This window comes from Vigna unguiculata, chromosome 3 (assembly GCF_037176805.1).
Source record: "Vigna unguiculata cultivar grain cowpea cultivar isolate G323 ecotype 2 chromosome 3, ASM3717680v1, whole genome shotgun sequence".
NCBI lineage: Eukaryota > Viridiplantae > Streptophyta > Magnoliopsida > Fabales > Fabaceae > Vigna > Vigna unguiculata.
The window spans coordinates 46992082-47009731 of record NC_140794.1 but is presented as its reverse complement, the minus strand read 5'-3'; the positions used below and the strand labels follow the sequence as shown (position 1 = coordinate 47009731).

Below are 17650 nucleotides of genomic sequence, written 5' to 3'. Positions count from 1 at the left end.
TTTATTTAACAATTGAATCTAAGAATTATATTCAATTTATAATTAAATATAATAATTTATAATTAAATTTCAAAAATAATTAACTAAAATGTCAATTTAAAAAAAAAAGATTAGTATAATTTTTATAAAAGATATTAAATTTGGTGTCAATTTTAAAGGAAAAAAATTTATTCATTTTAACAAAAATGTGGACTAAATTAAACAAAAATAACAAATATAGAAACTAAATTGAACACAAAAAATAACACAACCACAAACTAACACGTGGCACTGACATTGACACGTGACACAATTATAACTTGACACGTGATAATTTTTTATAAAATTAAAAAGTTAAAAAAAATTAAAATATTAAAAATATTAAAAAAAAACGAAGCTGACATGTAACATATACAGTTCAAAAACGTTAACTATTTAAACACGGTTAGTAAAAAGGCCTAAATTGACCAAAATTTGACGAAAATGAGAATCTAATTAAAGACAATATGAAAATGAAAACCAAATTGAATAAAAAGAGCGTAAATAAGAACCAAATATATATTTATACCAAACTGAAAATATGAAAAACTGAAAATATTTATACCTAACTGAAAATAAGTAAAATAATATTTAAATGAAAAACTTTCTAAAATTTGCGAAGAATCAGAGATATAATTATTATTGTTTTCTTTAATCGACTTTCAATGCAATTTTTATAATATATTTATAATTTCATCATAATAAAGTAATTAATTAACAAACTTAAATATAATAAATAAAAATAATTAAAAATTGAATATTTTTCTGGATAATTTATCTTAATATATTTTTTAAATATACTTTTAATAATATTTTTTATTTTAATTTAAAATTTATTTAAATTTAATATATTTTTAATAATTAGAATAAAATAAAAAATTAATATAATATAATTATAATTATAAAAAATCAATCACATCTACTATTTTTTTTTATTAAAATCCATTATTTTTTTTAATCCAAACAACTTCGAATTTTACTCTTTTTCTCTTCTATTTCACTCAATCTCATCTCTCAGTACAAAACAATAATTAATAAATCATTAATTTATTAATGATTCTAAATAAATTTATTTATAGATCAATGATTTGCATGTGATAATTGGTTAAAATTTTCTTGTTGTTTAAAACATCACTTTTGTATAAAAATATGTGTAAATATAATGATTTATAATTTTTTAATATATGAATTAAATATAATTTTGTTTAGTTTTATTTATTCTTTTTTGTTATTAATCGTTAGAAAATATCGATAACTATTATCATGTGTTTTTTTTTCTTCACTTTGGAAAGAGTGACTGGTTTTAAAGATTTGAAAATGATATCAATAGAAAATTTATTAATTTCTCTTTTCATTTTCATTGAAAAAAAACTAAGATCAATGATGTGCTCAATTGAAGGTTCTTAATTTTCCAAAAAGTCAACAAGATAAGAAGACTTTGTTTATCAATCATCATAGCATTGATGCATCTGCTTTAGAAATGATACTAGGACTAGTACAGCGAAGAAATGTTATATTTTTATTGCATATGAATGAAAAAAAAACATAGCTACGAATTTTATTCGAATTTTAACACTCACAGATAAAATAAAGAATTATTGTGATAAAATAGAAGATAAAACACATTTTTATAAGAACTTAAGGACATTCATTAACAAGGTTAGATCAAATAGCTTTTGCAATTGAAAAGTAATAAGTATGATGACACAAGTTGATGAATCGTAAAGAATTCTTAAAGCACAAGAAACCAAACTCCAAATACTTTGTAGAACTATGTAATGTTCTCTATGTTTCAAGATGAAAATAATTTCATACCATAAGACAATTATTTGAAAGAGGGTTTTAATTATGTGTCCATGGAGGATAATCATATGAATTCTATCCATCTATAAATAAGATTTTAATATTAAACTTCTTATCGGTACAAATAAAGAGTTTAACAATTATAATTAGTGATAAGAGTCGGACATGACATCATAGATGAATCTCATAAGTTTAAATGACTTGAAAATTAGAAAAAAATGGTACATGAGTTGCCTATTGATATTCTAAATCAATAATATAGAAATTATAAGTGGTTTATAGTGATGTGTGTGAAAATTTTGAGGCACAATCTTTAGGAAGTAATATATATGTTGGCTTTTTTGTTGATGAATTTACTCCATAAATCTTGATCTACCAAAAAAAATGAAAAATACTCCAATGAGTTTAAGAAATATTGTGATGGAAAGAAAGTAATATACGAAGTTATTGCACTTCTCTGCACACCATAACACAATGTGAAATTACATTCTATATAAAGAAGTTATTTGTGTGACAAATTGGCGTGGAGACAAAGAAAATAGAATAAACATCTGAAATTATGATTTCAAAATTAGTTTAACAACAATTTTCCGGAGCTCATGAAGCTAAATTTTGCTTTCTGTAACATAAGTCTTAATGCATCTCTAGACTAATAACAAGTGATGAAGGAGCATGCATTTGCACATGGGACCAATACATATATAAAATCAAAGTTTCATTTCTTTAAAGATCAAGTAAGCAAATAAAAGTTTAAACTTAATTATGAGGAACATCAAGGAGAGATACTGACGAAGCTTTTAAGGAGTATCAAATTTAATGAAGTAAAAGACAAAGTTAGAATTGGTTTGTAATTATTAAAATTCTATTGTTGTTTTGTTAGACAGTTGCTAAGTTAGGTGGAAAGAACTACCTTTTATAAGACATGAATAAATGCAAAGACGTAGAACTTTTCCCGACCAATCAAAATATGTACAGTTTTATTTAGTTTCATCTTTTTTCAATTAGTGCTAATTACTAAAAATGTTTGGAAACTTCAACCATTTTCTTTGTGTTGTTTTTGTTGCCAAATGGTTGATTCACGTTGTAAGGAGAATGGAAAAGTTTTTCTCTCATAAGGAGGATTTGTCTTTTCTATATTTTTTTATGGGTTAAATATATTTTTGGTCCTTTAATTTTTAGTAAATTTTAGAATTAGTTTATTTTAAATTTTTGGACCAATTTAATCCTTCATCTTTCAAAATATGTGAATTTAGTCTTTTTAATCAAATTTTGTTATGTTTATTTGATGTTTTATACACATCTCAGGATTGTATTTGAGTTGTTTAGACTATTATGAAACGTGCTTGAAATGTCAAATAAACTTAACAAAATTTGATTAAAATAACCAAATTCACATATTTCGAAAGGTGAAGGACTAAATTAGTTCAAAGTTTCAAAATGGATTAATTTAAAAATTTACTGAAAGTTAAGAGGCCAAAAACATATTTAACCTTTTTTTTATTAATGAGTACAATAATTGAATAATGCTACTTTGACACCAATTTGTTTTTTTTTTTTACTTTTATTTGATATATCTTTCCTTCCTTTTTCTTTTTTATTTTTTTTAAAAATACAAAAAGTTTATTTTTGTTAAAATCATTTACTCTTATAAGATTGTCAAACGATTTACATTTGATCAATTCACTGTTAATATGCAGCGTGAGTAAAATCAAAATAGTTGTGAGATTGATTACATACTATTAATTTTTCCTTTCTTATTATAAACTTAGGTAACAGTGATCAAAGACTAAATATATAAATAATTAATTTAATCATTAACAAAGTTTAAGGTATTCTTATGAAATTGCATTATATCAATAATAATAATAATAATGGATTAGTCATATTAGAAGAATCATACAGGATATTCTTGCTCAAATAGAGATGAATTGGTTTAAAGAACTTACTTAAAAAAAAAATTGGGTTGGCTATGAAAATAAAAATACAAAATGTAAATATCAAAAGATGTGACTGAGGAAATAAATTTCTCGATTAACATTCCCAGAATAGGAAAAACATCTGTTCTAAAATTAGCTAATGCTTACGGAGAAATTTCCTTCCATCAACCACATTGTTTAGAATACAATAAAATAATTTAACTAGAAACTTCACTGAAGTCCTAAAATGCTCCACCCCCTCCTGTGCACTACAAGCGAGAAGAACAAACAGTGGTGGCAAAGCAACCATCCAAACTTGTGGACAGATTTTTTAGTGCATAATAGATTATGTTACCTAATTACTTGCTTATAAATATAGTAAATAATTCATAAAAATATTCTTTCTAAGAATATTATGATTCTCACTGAGAAGAGCATGAAATGAGCTAATAAAAAAAATTATAAGATTCTAAAACAGGCACGAACATAATCGGCTACATTTCCCCTTCACTAATACCAAGCTGAAAATTACTAGTTTCTCTCTTGTCCTCATAATAAAAGTGAGAAAAAAAAAATACAAAGTTTCTTTTGAAGATGGGGGAGAGTAAAGACTTTACAAGTACAATAAACACAACACAATGATTTAATCAGCAAGCACCCTCTTTTTTACTTCTAGCCCTGCAACTGATACAAGCTATTGAACAAACCTATAGGCAATGCTGAAGCGAAGCGAAGCGAAGCGAGTTAGTTGAATAATGAAATGTTGACAATCTGAGCAACTTCCCACGAGGCCAACTACAAATCCCTCAAAATTGGCCAACCCCTTTTAATGATATCATTGATCTTGGCATCAATACGCTTTTGGATATCTGGAGGGCAAAGCTCTGCTACATATCCATTCAATTTCGTTGCCAGGCTAGACCTCTCAAGCTCCTCGGCAGGAAGGTTGCCAATTAACTGAAGAAGAATGGTATTTTGCTTGAGTTCAAATTTCTGCATATTAAGAACAAAACAAGCAATATCAGTTATTTGATTTAATCTAGTGGGAATATCTTTGAAAGGCAATACTTTAGTTTTCATCTGTACAGAAATTTGTTTTATGTAAAATTGTATAATGTTTCATCCAGTGTAACATCAATCCAAGACTATGCATGTATGACCATTCAAATGTGAACAACTTCCATTCATGCCCATACAACAGGTATCCTGGCAATTTCCAGCAGTCTTTTTTCGCAAAATAACAACTCTACCAAATAAATAACTATTGCAATGTACAAACGATAAAATAATCCTTTTATTTGTTGCTAAGCCTTTTATAAAGCTAGTTTTTTAGTTATCTAGAACGGTGGTTGTCCCCTATTCCCTCTTCTTATTTCTCTTGTACACTACCTTCTTCTTCTTTTTGTACAAACACAATGTAAGACCAACAAGTGGCAAGAGACTCACAGGTACCATCCTGCTCTGTCTCTTCCGTTCACCACCATCTGTGCTCCCTCTGCTATCAGGATATCACCAATGAGATTAAGGTTTTGTGTGCTTCGATGAGCACGACATAACCCAACTAGTCGTATGGCCAGAATCACAACCACACTTCCTCATACCTTCTTCAGGTACCTGTTTGATGTATGAAGCCACACACTGCCATCCGGTTGTTGGAACACCATTGTATCTGCTCCGAAATGTTTGTTGGCGTAGTCTAGTTCATTATCTGTTCTCACCTCCATTTTTCCTCTACTAAAGAGGATTACATCTAGCCCTCCTCTGAAAAAAATGAGCTTTTTTCCTTTTTCACAAAACGGCTTCCACATATTGTCTATCTCTCAAACTCCCACCATTACAATAAAGAAACTAAAGGATAAAAATTATCTATCATGGGCTTCCTTTGTGGAACATTGGTTCTTAGGTCAAGGGTACCATGATCTTCAGGTGCTTCTGATCACATAGTTGGCAATGCTTTATTTTCTTCCATGTCACCCACCCCTTAAATTTCCTCACCTTTACCTTGGCAGATAAAGGTATAGAATTGCTTCCAAAAGATTTGGTTAAGTTTCTCTTTACCCCTAATAGAATCTAAGTTCGTTTTATTTATCCTTAACTGTACATTCAACCTAATCACTTTGAGTAAAATTTGACAGTCTTTAAATTGCTCAATAACATTTAATGTTGATTCTTTTGTCATTCAGGACCATGGTATGGCAAAGATGATTGGAAGAATATATGAGCCTCGCAGCCACTATTATTGTGAAATACAGTCATTTGTATTTTGCACTGTCGTTTTGTCTCCTAAGATTGTACATTGTCGGTTAGTCATCCAAGTTTTCAAAATTAAAACTTCTTGGTTCCAGGTCTTAACAAAATTAAAAGTGTTAGACCGTGAATCATATGATTCAGACAAACATGTTAGGTCTTATTTCCCAAACAAACTTAAAAAAGACGAAATTTGATTTTTACTACCATTCACTCAAATTAGTGTTGTCGAACATCAATTTAAATAAAATATTTTGGAAACGAAACCTGGTGCTCTGGCTCTGCAGGGTAAAATGTTCCGAATTGTAGAATTTGAGTAGTCACAATGCTGCTTCTTGATCTGGTTTGCTCCTGCTCTTTGCTGACAGCAGCCATTCTTGCTTCTTCAGTTCCATTGACAAAAATAATAGATCTGCCAGAATACAGACATTGTTAAGTACATAACACTAGGCTGAATATGGTAGTTGAGATCAGGACTTCTCCTACCTGTATTGTTTACCCACATCAGGACCTTGGCCATACACTTGCCTAGGATCATGGCTTGACCAAAAAATATCCAGTAGTTCCCTAAAACTAATCTGCTGTGGATCATACTCAACCTGCATTGCAATAGCACCTCATAATGGCTAATTTAATTAAGATCGTCCAACATCAACTCATCATAATAATAAATTCATGCAGTTATATCTGATATTAAGATGTAGCATGGATTGATGAATTTAGTTTCTTCACAAAATATATGAAAATTTCTCCATTTGTTCAATGTTACAAAATATTATCAATATATAGTAGTCTACACCAATTCCAGAATCAAGACAACCAGGACAGGATAAAGCATGCAATAATACTATCTTTACCAGATCTACAAATAAAAACTTTTCTTTCATGAACAATGAACACATGATTCCAAAATATTCAATAAATATCACAGTCCCTGCAACTTCAAGTCAAAAGTTCACGAGTTCCTCCAAAACTTGACAGTTTCATGTTTTATAAAATAATAAGGATCTATATACAAATCAAACAAAGTGATGGAGGACATTAGTCCGCCTATGGCTTTTGGGGCTTACAGACATAAAAGAACACAAAATTTCACTCAGTCATTGGTACATTGGTTTGACACAGACTAACTATTAGCACTCTTTATGCGACCTTTGCCACATGTGAGGACTTAGCATTTCTTTGGAAATAGAAGACCTTGATCAGTTATTCAATTTGGTTGGATTCTATAGATGTTTCATGTTTTCAACTCTAGCTAACTAACTCAGATACGATCACAATCTAGGAACAAGAAACACACTGCAATACAACAGGGACAAAAAATTAAAAAACATAGAACAACTACTTATCAATCCTAACAACCAGAGATAATTATGAGATGGTTGAGTGTTTGGAATAAGTCAACCAGCGCCAAAATCAAAAAGTACACCAAAATATCCACATGATTTGATTGCTTTAAGCTTTTACTTTGTTGAGACTAAAGCACTCTGCATCACTATGTCAAAGGACATAAAACTCAGCAAGGTGGGTAAAAACAAAACAATGTCTAGACGAATAGAATGTTCTTGTTTCCACCGATAACACGTCTACTGTTAACAAGAAGACAAGACGTGGAGAGCCAGAAAACTTATTCCATGAACTGCTACTAGGAAATACATAGAAAATGTGGGTTAGGCTGTAATAATCAGCAAACACCAGTAAAATTGGTAGGGTAGCAAATCTCTTTCACCCCTTATTTGATGAAACGTAATAATCCCAATCCAAAATATCAATGTATAGAAACTTTACCCGGTGAAATGAACTGAAATCTAATATCAACAGAGTAGTTTCAACAAGAACGATTAACATAGTCATTTCAAACCCACATCACAGTTACTAATCCAATTCCAAGCTCTAGGAATTAAAATGGATGTATCAGTGTTAACAATCGATTAAAAGATCAACCTATAAAATGTGAACAACTTCACAGTTTGGCACGCAGACGGACGTCACAATTTCAACCAATTAGTGATGGTAAGTCCATTTTATGATATAGTAAGAATAAGAGGGAATTGAGTGGGAAATTAGAGAAATTGGGAACCTTGACGCATTCGGCATGGTCACCCAAGCTTCGGTATTCGGGGTTGGACTTGGATCCGCCGGCGTAGCCGACGGTAGTGCGTACAACGCCGGGCAAGCAGCCGAAGACGGCTTCGGATCGCCAGAAGCTTCCGAGGGCGAAGACGGCCACCTGGAAGCGCTGTTGGTCGGATTGGTCGAGGGCGGATTCGGCGACTCGATCGGGAAACCTGATGCAGAGAGCATTGTCGACGAGGAGGAGGAGGAATAGGACAACAATTAACACTGAGAAAACTTTATGATGATTATACGAACGGTTATGGTTCCTCTCTGGAACTGCCATTTTGGCCACTCGCCCAGGCGTTGCGTTTTGTCTCCGCTAAAATACTACCAAGCGCACTGGGAACGAGTTTTGGTTGTCGTTTTAGGAGGTGAACGTGACAAAATGCCCCAACGCGCCTCCCACCCTCCACCTATATGTCGTTTTGATTACGCACTTCTAAATTTCTCTATATCATAGATCATATTATGAGGAAAAAGACTATATAAACAATAGATTATATAAAATGATACAAGCATTTTTGTTTAGCAAACCATATTTATTTACAATGCAACACAAGATGAGGTTTTTAAAATGTTGTTGTGCATCTCCCAAGACTAAAAATACGGGTTTTATTTTATATGACATTGCTCTACTATGTTTTTCACAGGAACTCTCTGCTACGTATTTTAATTCTAAAACCCCATTTATATATCCTTAAACTTTTCATACAGTAGTAATGGGATAATTCTCGAGTTTAAATGAGAAAAAAAAAAACTTCTTGTATAGAAATAGTGGTGATCACATGTCATAATAATTTGAAGTAACTTTTAAACTAATCAAATTTAGCACCAAAAACTCTCTTAAGAGTCTTGTTTTTATTAAAGGAAAACATTTCTTTTGGTTTGTAATATATAAAGTAGTAAAAAATATCTCACTTTTTACTATTTCGCATATTTTATTTTTCACTGACAAATTTGTATTGTTTCACATATTTTATTTTTTTTACTTAAATATAAAAATACAAAATATTGAAGAAGGTGATAATCTTTTTCCATAGCAAATGCATCAGTAATAATATAATTATATAATTATTTTATTCTAATTTACTTATAATCTTTTTAAATGGCAAGTTTTCCTTCTTTATGTTACTTTCTCTTAATCGTTTTTTTTTTCACTTTATTCATCTCCCTGTCCAACATGTTCTGCCCTCAATTTCTTTCATTTCCTTCATTACCACCAAAGGTAGAACAAGAGACGATGCCACCTAAATTAATAACTATTAGAAAATAAATACAATTTTTATCTTCATTGAAAGCGTTACATGTATCATCAAAGATATAATGAGCATGTTATGTACACACACGTAACATGCTCATTATAAAACCTTTGGACGTTTTTACGTAGCCTGATTCCGTTTGAATTTAAAGCGAAACGAACAAAACAAAGCATGGGTGGTAATGTTTTATAATCAATCATCTTTCAATCTATACACAACCCACATCATGAAAAGCCTTAATAGTTGGATCCAAAAGAAGCTAGATTTAAGATTCACAATCACAAAATAGATTTTGACTTGTACTCTCAGAGAAAAACAGTTCTACCTGAAATTAAACTTAATGACATTATTCATCAAATAATCAAAATTAATACTGTGATTAAGAGTACAGAAACACAACCACACCTCCACAAAATCACCACAAAGGTATTCAATAATCATCACGACCGCCTGAGTGAATTGATACAGTAAACCATTCTGGGTTTGGTAATATACTTTCCGCTCAAAATCTAAACTTGTACAGAACTGCTAGAGCTTCCAAGTTGTGTTCAATATTTTATGATTATATATGAGATTCTATTAAAATAATGTAAATTGAATATCACCGTTAAGTTCTACGAACCTAATTATAGTATAGTGAAGCCTAGGGTGAGATTATCTACAACGAGCTTAATCAAAGAGAATAAGAAGTACGTGAAAAATTATTTGTTAACCACGGCAACTCCGAAAAGCTAGAAGGAATCCCGAAACAGACACCTAGCGGCACCAGAACAATAACAACAGTACCATCATGCAGCCAAAGGACATGTAACTCAAACAAATATAAATGACCGTCTATTAAAAACTCCATGTTTTGGACAGAAAATGGTTATCAAAAGAGAGGCCAAACAGATTAACATAACAATCTATCAGAGAATAAAAACAAAATTGAAAAACAAGCAATCAAATATACCAATCCTAAGAACACTCTCCTCAAGCCTTATCAGCCTTGGCAGCAGTTGCAGCAGCTTGTCCTCTAAGACGACCAGTCCTCCTAGCGGCAATGAGACCAACCTTTTGACCAGGAGGAGCATCACGCCTGACAGTACTGGCGTGACCAATGTGCTGGTGGTTACCTCCTCCGTGAGGATGCTCAACTGGATTCATAGCAACACCACGCACCTTCGGCCAGCAATTCCTCTTCACTCTAAACTTGTGGTAAGCATTTCCTGCCTTAAGAAGAGGCTTCTCAGTCCTTCCACCACCTGCAACTTGCCCTATCATGGCCCTGCAATCACTCGGAACAATCTTCTTCGCACCAGATGGAAGCTTAATCCTGTACAAAAGCAGGAGCCACAGTTAAAGCACACTCAAATGCACCCCCCATTTCAGTAACAATCCACGAACCATTAAACCAATTCACCAAAATCCTCAACCATTCTCATCACTAAATTATATATTATTCAATGCACTTTAATAAGAAGTGCTCTACCATAACAATCGAACTACACCCAACAATATCCTTAAACCAAATCACCCAAATTCCTAACCTTCCTCGCTGATGAATTAAAACTTATGCTAAGCACTTCAATCAAACATTAATCCAGCAAGGTACAATCAACCCGCGACCAAATGCCCCAGAATTACAATTACAACAAAAATCGAATCGCGAAAGACGGAATTATAACGTTCCGAACACTTGCAAACCCTAAACAATTCTTCCCCAATCCTAAGTCAGTAAATCATAAATTATAATGAGCAATTCAAAATTGAAATTTTAACATAGCCAAAAAAAAAAGGTGGATACGAACCTAGAGGTGTCATTGTCAGGGTTGTGGCTGATAACGATGGCATAGTCGCCGGAAGCCCTAGCAAAGACACCACGGTCACCGACATGGTGCTCAACGTTGCATATAACAGCTCCTTCGGGGATAGAGCGAAGGGGCAAAACATTACCAACAACGAGAGTGGCCTTCTTGCCACAGTATATGAACTGACCGGTATAAAGGCCTTCGGCGGCAACGAAGAGCTCGTTTTGCTTCTTGTATCTGAATGGGTGACGGAACGTCACCTTGGCAAGTGGGGCGCCGCGGCCAGGGTCGTGGATGACGTCGGTGACGACACCCTTAAGGTAGCCATTCCGCTCACCGAAGTCGAGGCTGCGGAAGCGAGCCGGTCCCTTGCGGTGGTGGGTGTGGGACTTGAAGACTGAGCCCGCACCCTTACGCTGCGCACGGATCACACGTCCCATTGCAGCTCTGCAGTGTTCAATAAACCTACCTCTCAGACGGGAAGGAAATTCTAGGTTAATGGAGGCTTAGATGAAACTCTAGTACCAGTGTTGGGTTTCCTCTTTCCGGGCTTAGGTCAATATGGGCCGGCCCAATTTCAATTCGTACATAAATAAACATTTTACTATAATTACACCTTATTGAAAGGCCCGTTTAAATTCATTCATAAATAAACATTTTACTATAATCACACCTTCGTTGTTTTATTAAATTTAATTCTACATTACAGCGTACATGTAAATCACTCACAATTAGGGATCGCGACGGACGGGACAATTTTCGTTATTTTCTACTCATTTCTATCGAAAAAATGTATCTTTATTTTCATATCCAAATTTAATGAGTATTAAATTTTTGTTTCATTCTCATTCCTATTGGATAACGAGTATACATTCGTACATGTACTCGTACTCATTTTCTTATGTTTTAATATTAATTAATTAATTTTTATAAAATAATAAAAAAATACGACATAGGAAATATAATATTATCAACAATTTAATATTAAGATGAAGGTTGTTTCTTCGATATCAAATATTTATAAAAAAATTATATTATAATTGTATACATTTTAAATTAGAATACCAAGTAAAATTTCATGAGAACTAAAACATGTATTAAATTTGTAAACATTAATGAATTCTAGTTGATAAAATTTAATTAACAAAAACATAAAAGGAAAACAAATATTCAAATTAAAATACATATTAAATATTTGTTTACTTCAATTTTTTAAATTCTAATGAATCTTTTTTTATACACTAATACAAGTTATAATAAATCACTTGATCCAAATAAAGCAAAGAACAAATATTAAACTAATAATAATAAAATTTTAACATAGATATTGTATCTTTTGAACTTCAATATATGTTAGATGGTGATAAAAAGAAATTCAAGGTAATTGCATTAAAATTTTAGATGATAGTAAATAAAATTTGGGTTAAATATGATTTTGGTCACTGAACTTTCGGTGAATTTTGAAATTAGTTCATTTTGAAACTTTTAACTAATTTATTCCTTCATCTTTCAAAATACGTGGATTTAGTCATTTTAATCAAATTATATTAGGTTTATTTGATGTTTTGCACGTATTTTAGGATTGTATTTGAGTTGTTTATACTATTTGACACATTTTTATTTTAATTTTAAGTCAAATACTATTATAAAATACGCTTGAAATGTCAAATAAACTTAATAAAATTTGATTAAAATGACTAAATCCACCTATTTCAAAAGATGAATGACTAAATTGGTCTAAAGTTTCGAAATGAACTAATTTCAAAATTCACTGAAAGTTAAGAGTTAAGGGACCAAAACCATATTTAATCCATAAAATTTATATACATAATTATAATGACAAAATCATGGTATGATAATGAGTTAAAAAATAAAAGAATAATTATATAAAATATACTAGAATAGTATTTTGCATTATAAAAATAAAAAACAAATAAAGTTATTAAAAAATGATCAAATGTGTGTCTTAGAAATAATTTGAGAGACCATTAAATGAAATCGCACAAAGAAAAAATAAATATATAATTAAGGATATGATAAAATGAAAAATACTTTAGAGATCTAAGAAAACTTTTCAAATATTAACATAGTCAATGGTTGAGAAATAACTAAAAATTTTAGCAAAACAAAATAGTTCTTCAAAAGAAAAAAAAAACAATAGAGTAAAAATAAATAAATTTTCTATATTACTTAGTAAAGGTTTATGCTATTGAACACTTAAATTGAGAATCTTAAACGTTGTTCTCGTATCAAAGGAAAATATGCAATAAATAAAAATATTAAAAATATTCAAATTTGAGAGATAAAAAATATGTCAATATTTAATTAACATAAATCATTTGAACAGTATTGCATAAATGTTATGATAAGATGAAAAATATATTGGAGAGACAAGATGAAAATATATATTAGAGATGCGAATGAATTTTATGACAAACCAAACTATTAGAAGAAATAAAAAATAGAAAGTACGTATTAATATATATATATATATATATATATATATATATATATATATATATATATATATATATACACTTATTCACTATGAATATTTTAATAATTTAAACGGGGATGGAGATTAGGTGGAGATGGGTATTTTGGCGGGTATGAAGACGGGACAAATATATACATCATCTCTATACCTAATTGAAAACATCGGGAATTCTTCATATCCATATTTATATCTAGTCAATGCGAGAATTCTCCGTAAAAACGGAGACAGGTTTAGACAATATTCACGGATACGGATTTATTTGTCATCCCTACTTACAACAGAAAGGAACAACTAAAAATTTTAGATATCGTTTGGATTATATATTTAAAACTGCACTCAAAATCTATTCTAAATTATGAGTTAAACTAAAATAAATAAAAATTATAAAAAAATTGTTTATATTCTTATAGATATAAAATCTAGATACCTGGATATGTTATCATACTTACAACTTTTGAAAAGTAAGATAAGCTGAAAATAGTTTTTTATATCTTCTTCGTATTAGACCATTAATAAACTTTTTATACCAGGATAATGTAGACAGAGTCTCCCCTTATGGCCTTAATAAAGAATAATATGTTTTAAGTCATTGTTGTCTGATACAAAGAGTTATATGTTTTAATTCAATATCATTTGATCCAAAAATTTAAACTCAAAATGTCGTTACAGGCCTCTTCGTTCAAACTCTACCTTAAATGCTTAAATATTTTTATGGACCTCTTTTTTTATCAAAATCTTAATTAGGTGTCCAAATTCATGTTTTTGAAGATGTGAAATAATTAGGTCATTCCCGCTACTAATGTACTAATCTTGTTAAGTATGTGTTGCAAGTCAATTTTTTTATTTTATTTTATTTTAAATATTATTTATGTTATGTATCATATTAGTATTGTGTCATGTATCAAGTTAGTACGAGGATACGTGTCAAGTCATTGTATGAATCTCAATTTAATTCATATATATCTTTATCTCAAAATAATAAATATATGACTTGATTTAAAAATTTTAAAAAAAAATAGGAGTTGACATGTAATATATGCTTAATGTTGTTAGTATGCAATAAAGACTTAATTTTTACATATTTTCAAAAATATGAATTTAATTGAGATTAATAAAAAATTTAAACTTATTCGAGATTTTGATAAAAAAAGAAGACCAAAGAAGTATTTTAAACTAACTTAATAAAGATATAGTTATTCAACTGTCAAAACAAAACCAAAAATTATAAAAATAAATAACTTAATTGCATCTTAAAAATCATTTGTGTACTTTAGACAACTTCTTACACATTTTATTATAGGTTAAATATATTTTTGGTCCATATACTATTACCAAAAATTGGAAATGGGCCATGCTTGAAACTTTGAACCATTTTTATCCTCGTTCTTTCGAAAGTAATACTTTTAATCTCTCAAATATATCGACATTAAAATTTTGTTGACTTGTCAACGTGACATTTAAAATTATTATTTTTAAAAAAATAAATTAAGAAAAATGATATTTTTTTAAAATTTAAATTAAGTTATAAAAATTAAACGTTAAATGTTACATCTTGTTAGATTCATATTCTTCTCCAAAAGAAATAGGCATTTAGTGTTCCACTTTCCCCTCTTAACTGGTCACTCAATCTCATATCGTCTTCTACCAAACCAAAGCCACCATCACCAGAAACCTCATTGTCACCGCTACACACACATGTGCTTCCTTTATTCTTCTTTTTCCTAAAATGAGGGAAAGCATTCATTTTTTACTAGAGCCATCAGCAACGACGCTATCGCCATCAGAGCGCTTGTCAATGTTGTTGCTAGATATGCCAACTACAGTTGCCAACGTTGCCAGAACAACTCCTTCCTCAACTGCATTTCTCCTCCACTTAAAAATTCAAGAATGATTTGGCAACCCTGCCCTCCTTCCTCATCATGCTACATAGAACCACCATCGAAGGCGTTAAGTGTTTGGGTGTACTCCTTCCGATCCCTAATTGCAAGCCCCATTTGTTGTAACTTTTTTTGTACTCTAAAATTACTTATTGGGAGTTCAAGTTCATGATTTAGCATGAATTTGGCACTAAAAAAAATAGAATTACAAACGAATGTATTTTTGTGGATAAATTGGAACTACCGCGAAATTTTAATATTTTAATATTTTAATTGTTGATAAAAAAATTCGTCGGTAATATAAAAGAATAATCCGTCAGAAATACATATTTCCATTATCGAGGAAAAAAATTCTTCGATATAATTTGTTGTTAATAAAAATTTCAATAATCAACAAAAACATTTGTCCATAAAATTCGTTGATAATTACAAAACTGAAAATTTGTCGATAATTTAAATTTTTTGTTATTGACAAGTTTACCGATGAATAAATCCACTAGTAAAAGGAGCATGAAATTTCTTGCCCAAAATTCAACTTAATAAGGTGCGCCAAAATTATAAGAGAAGAAGAAAAAGAGAAGAAAAGAAGAAGGAAGAAGAAGAAGAAGAAAAGAAGGAGAAAAGGAGGAGAAGACATTGGACACACTGCGATGGCAAGGCCTTAGAAAATATAATTTCTCTAATATAGATACAAGAAGATAATTGGTGTGGATGATGCCACTGGAGAAAGAGAACATAAACTTGGATCGGTGCCCATAAAAAAGGTTTATCACACTCTTGATACCATATTAGAATTTAATATATTCTTACATATAAATAGAATGTGATGAAACTGAATTTAAAACAAAATTCTATATACACTAACACTCCAGAACAAAATTCTTACTTTCGTGAAAGCGTGACCTTGAACATTGGCGGAACTTTATTATGACTAAGGAGAACCACGGCTTCTCCAAAAGTATTTTTAATTTTATTTTTTATATGTAATTTTTATATTTTAAAATTATATTATATATATATATATATTATTTATGTATTTTTATTGTTTAAAAAATAAAATAAAAATCAATTTGATAGATGTTCGTTAATAAAAAGGATTAGGATTTTGCCTCTGTATATAAGGTTCTTTTCCAGTAAGTTATCAAGAACGTATGAAAGTAAAAAGAAAGATAAAAAGATAATCGGGAAAGAAATGGAAGAACAAAGAGATCGAGGAAATGTATTATTACAATATATCTCATAAATCAATATTAGTATTCTATTATGATCCATGTATTTTAAATTTATGATTCTCTTATTCCTATTAGTATGTTTTTCCTAACTTAAGTTTTCTCCAAATTAGTATGAACCCTAATCAAGATTTTAGGAATTCTTTTATGAAATTGGCATGAACCATGATGGTAGTTTTTCTCATATTAGTATAATTCTAAATTATGAAATTTAAGAATTTTGTATTTTCAGTTTAAATTTGTAAAACTTTATGAATGTATCTAAGTTGCATTACAAATTTTGTTACACATAATGAATTAGTTAAATAGTTTTAAATTGAAATAAAAATGATGAAAAATATTAGAAATTGAGAAGTACATCGTAAATCAATATAGAAAAATAATTTAAGTAGAGAAAATAAAAATTTTATTTATTTAATTAAAAAAATAATTTATATATAAAAAAATTTAATTTGACACCCTATAATTTTTCTTCGAGTTACGCCACTTACCTTAAATCAACCTTTCCAAATATTTATTATCGAAAAATCTAGTTATTACACTAATGATCTTTACAGAAAATGTTCCTGAGAAAGCAAGATCAAAACAATTAATTTTTTAACAATTGAAACAATTAAATATAGATTGAGAAAAAAATATCTATAGAGTTATATTGATTCACCTTAAAAAAATTACATATCAACTCAATCACAATCAATCTAAAATAATTTATGATATGACAAACCCTGAAAAAAATAGAATGGAAAACTTCATTTATATGTTTCTCATACAGTAACAATGAAATATTTCTTATATATTAAATGTAGTGATAGTTAGGGATGGTAACGCAACGGTACGGGTTTTGCTATCCTATATTTATTCTTATAAAAAAAACTTATCCTCGTTCCCAAATTTAA

At 29.9% G+C, this 17650-nt stretch overlaps 2 protein-coding genes across 2 annotated transcripts; both read right to left on the bottom strand.

Moving 5' to 3' along the window:
• Positions 1-4179: 4179 nt before the first annotated feature.
• MSRA5 (Peptide methionine sulfoxide reductase family protein) lies at positions 4180-8492 on the bottom strand. Its single transcript, XM_028065764.2, has 4 exons — positions 8065-8492; positions 6471-6583; positions 6252-6396; positions 4180-4730 (listed from the first exon to the last, which is right to left on the bottom strand). Exons 1-4 carry the CDS (start codon positions 8383-8385, stop codon positions 4533-4535), a joined length of 777 nt encoding a protein of 258 aa, XP_027921565.1. The 5' UTR covers positions 8386-8492; the 3' UTR covers positions 4180-4532.
• Positions 8493-10169: 1677 nt separating this feature from the next.
• LOC114175006 (large ribosomal subunit protein uL2x-like) lies at positions 10170-11641 on the bottom strand. Its single transcript, XM_028059760.2, has 2 exons — positions 11152-11641; positions 10170-10676 (listed from the first exon to the last, which is right to left on the bottom strand). Exons 1-2 carry the CDS (start codon positions 11589-11591, stop codon positions 10334-10336), a joined length of 783 nt encoding a protein of 260 aa, XP_027915561.2. The 5' UTR covers positions 11592-11641; the 3' UTR covers positions 10170-10333.
• Positions 11642-17650: the final 6009 nt, after the last annotated feature.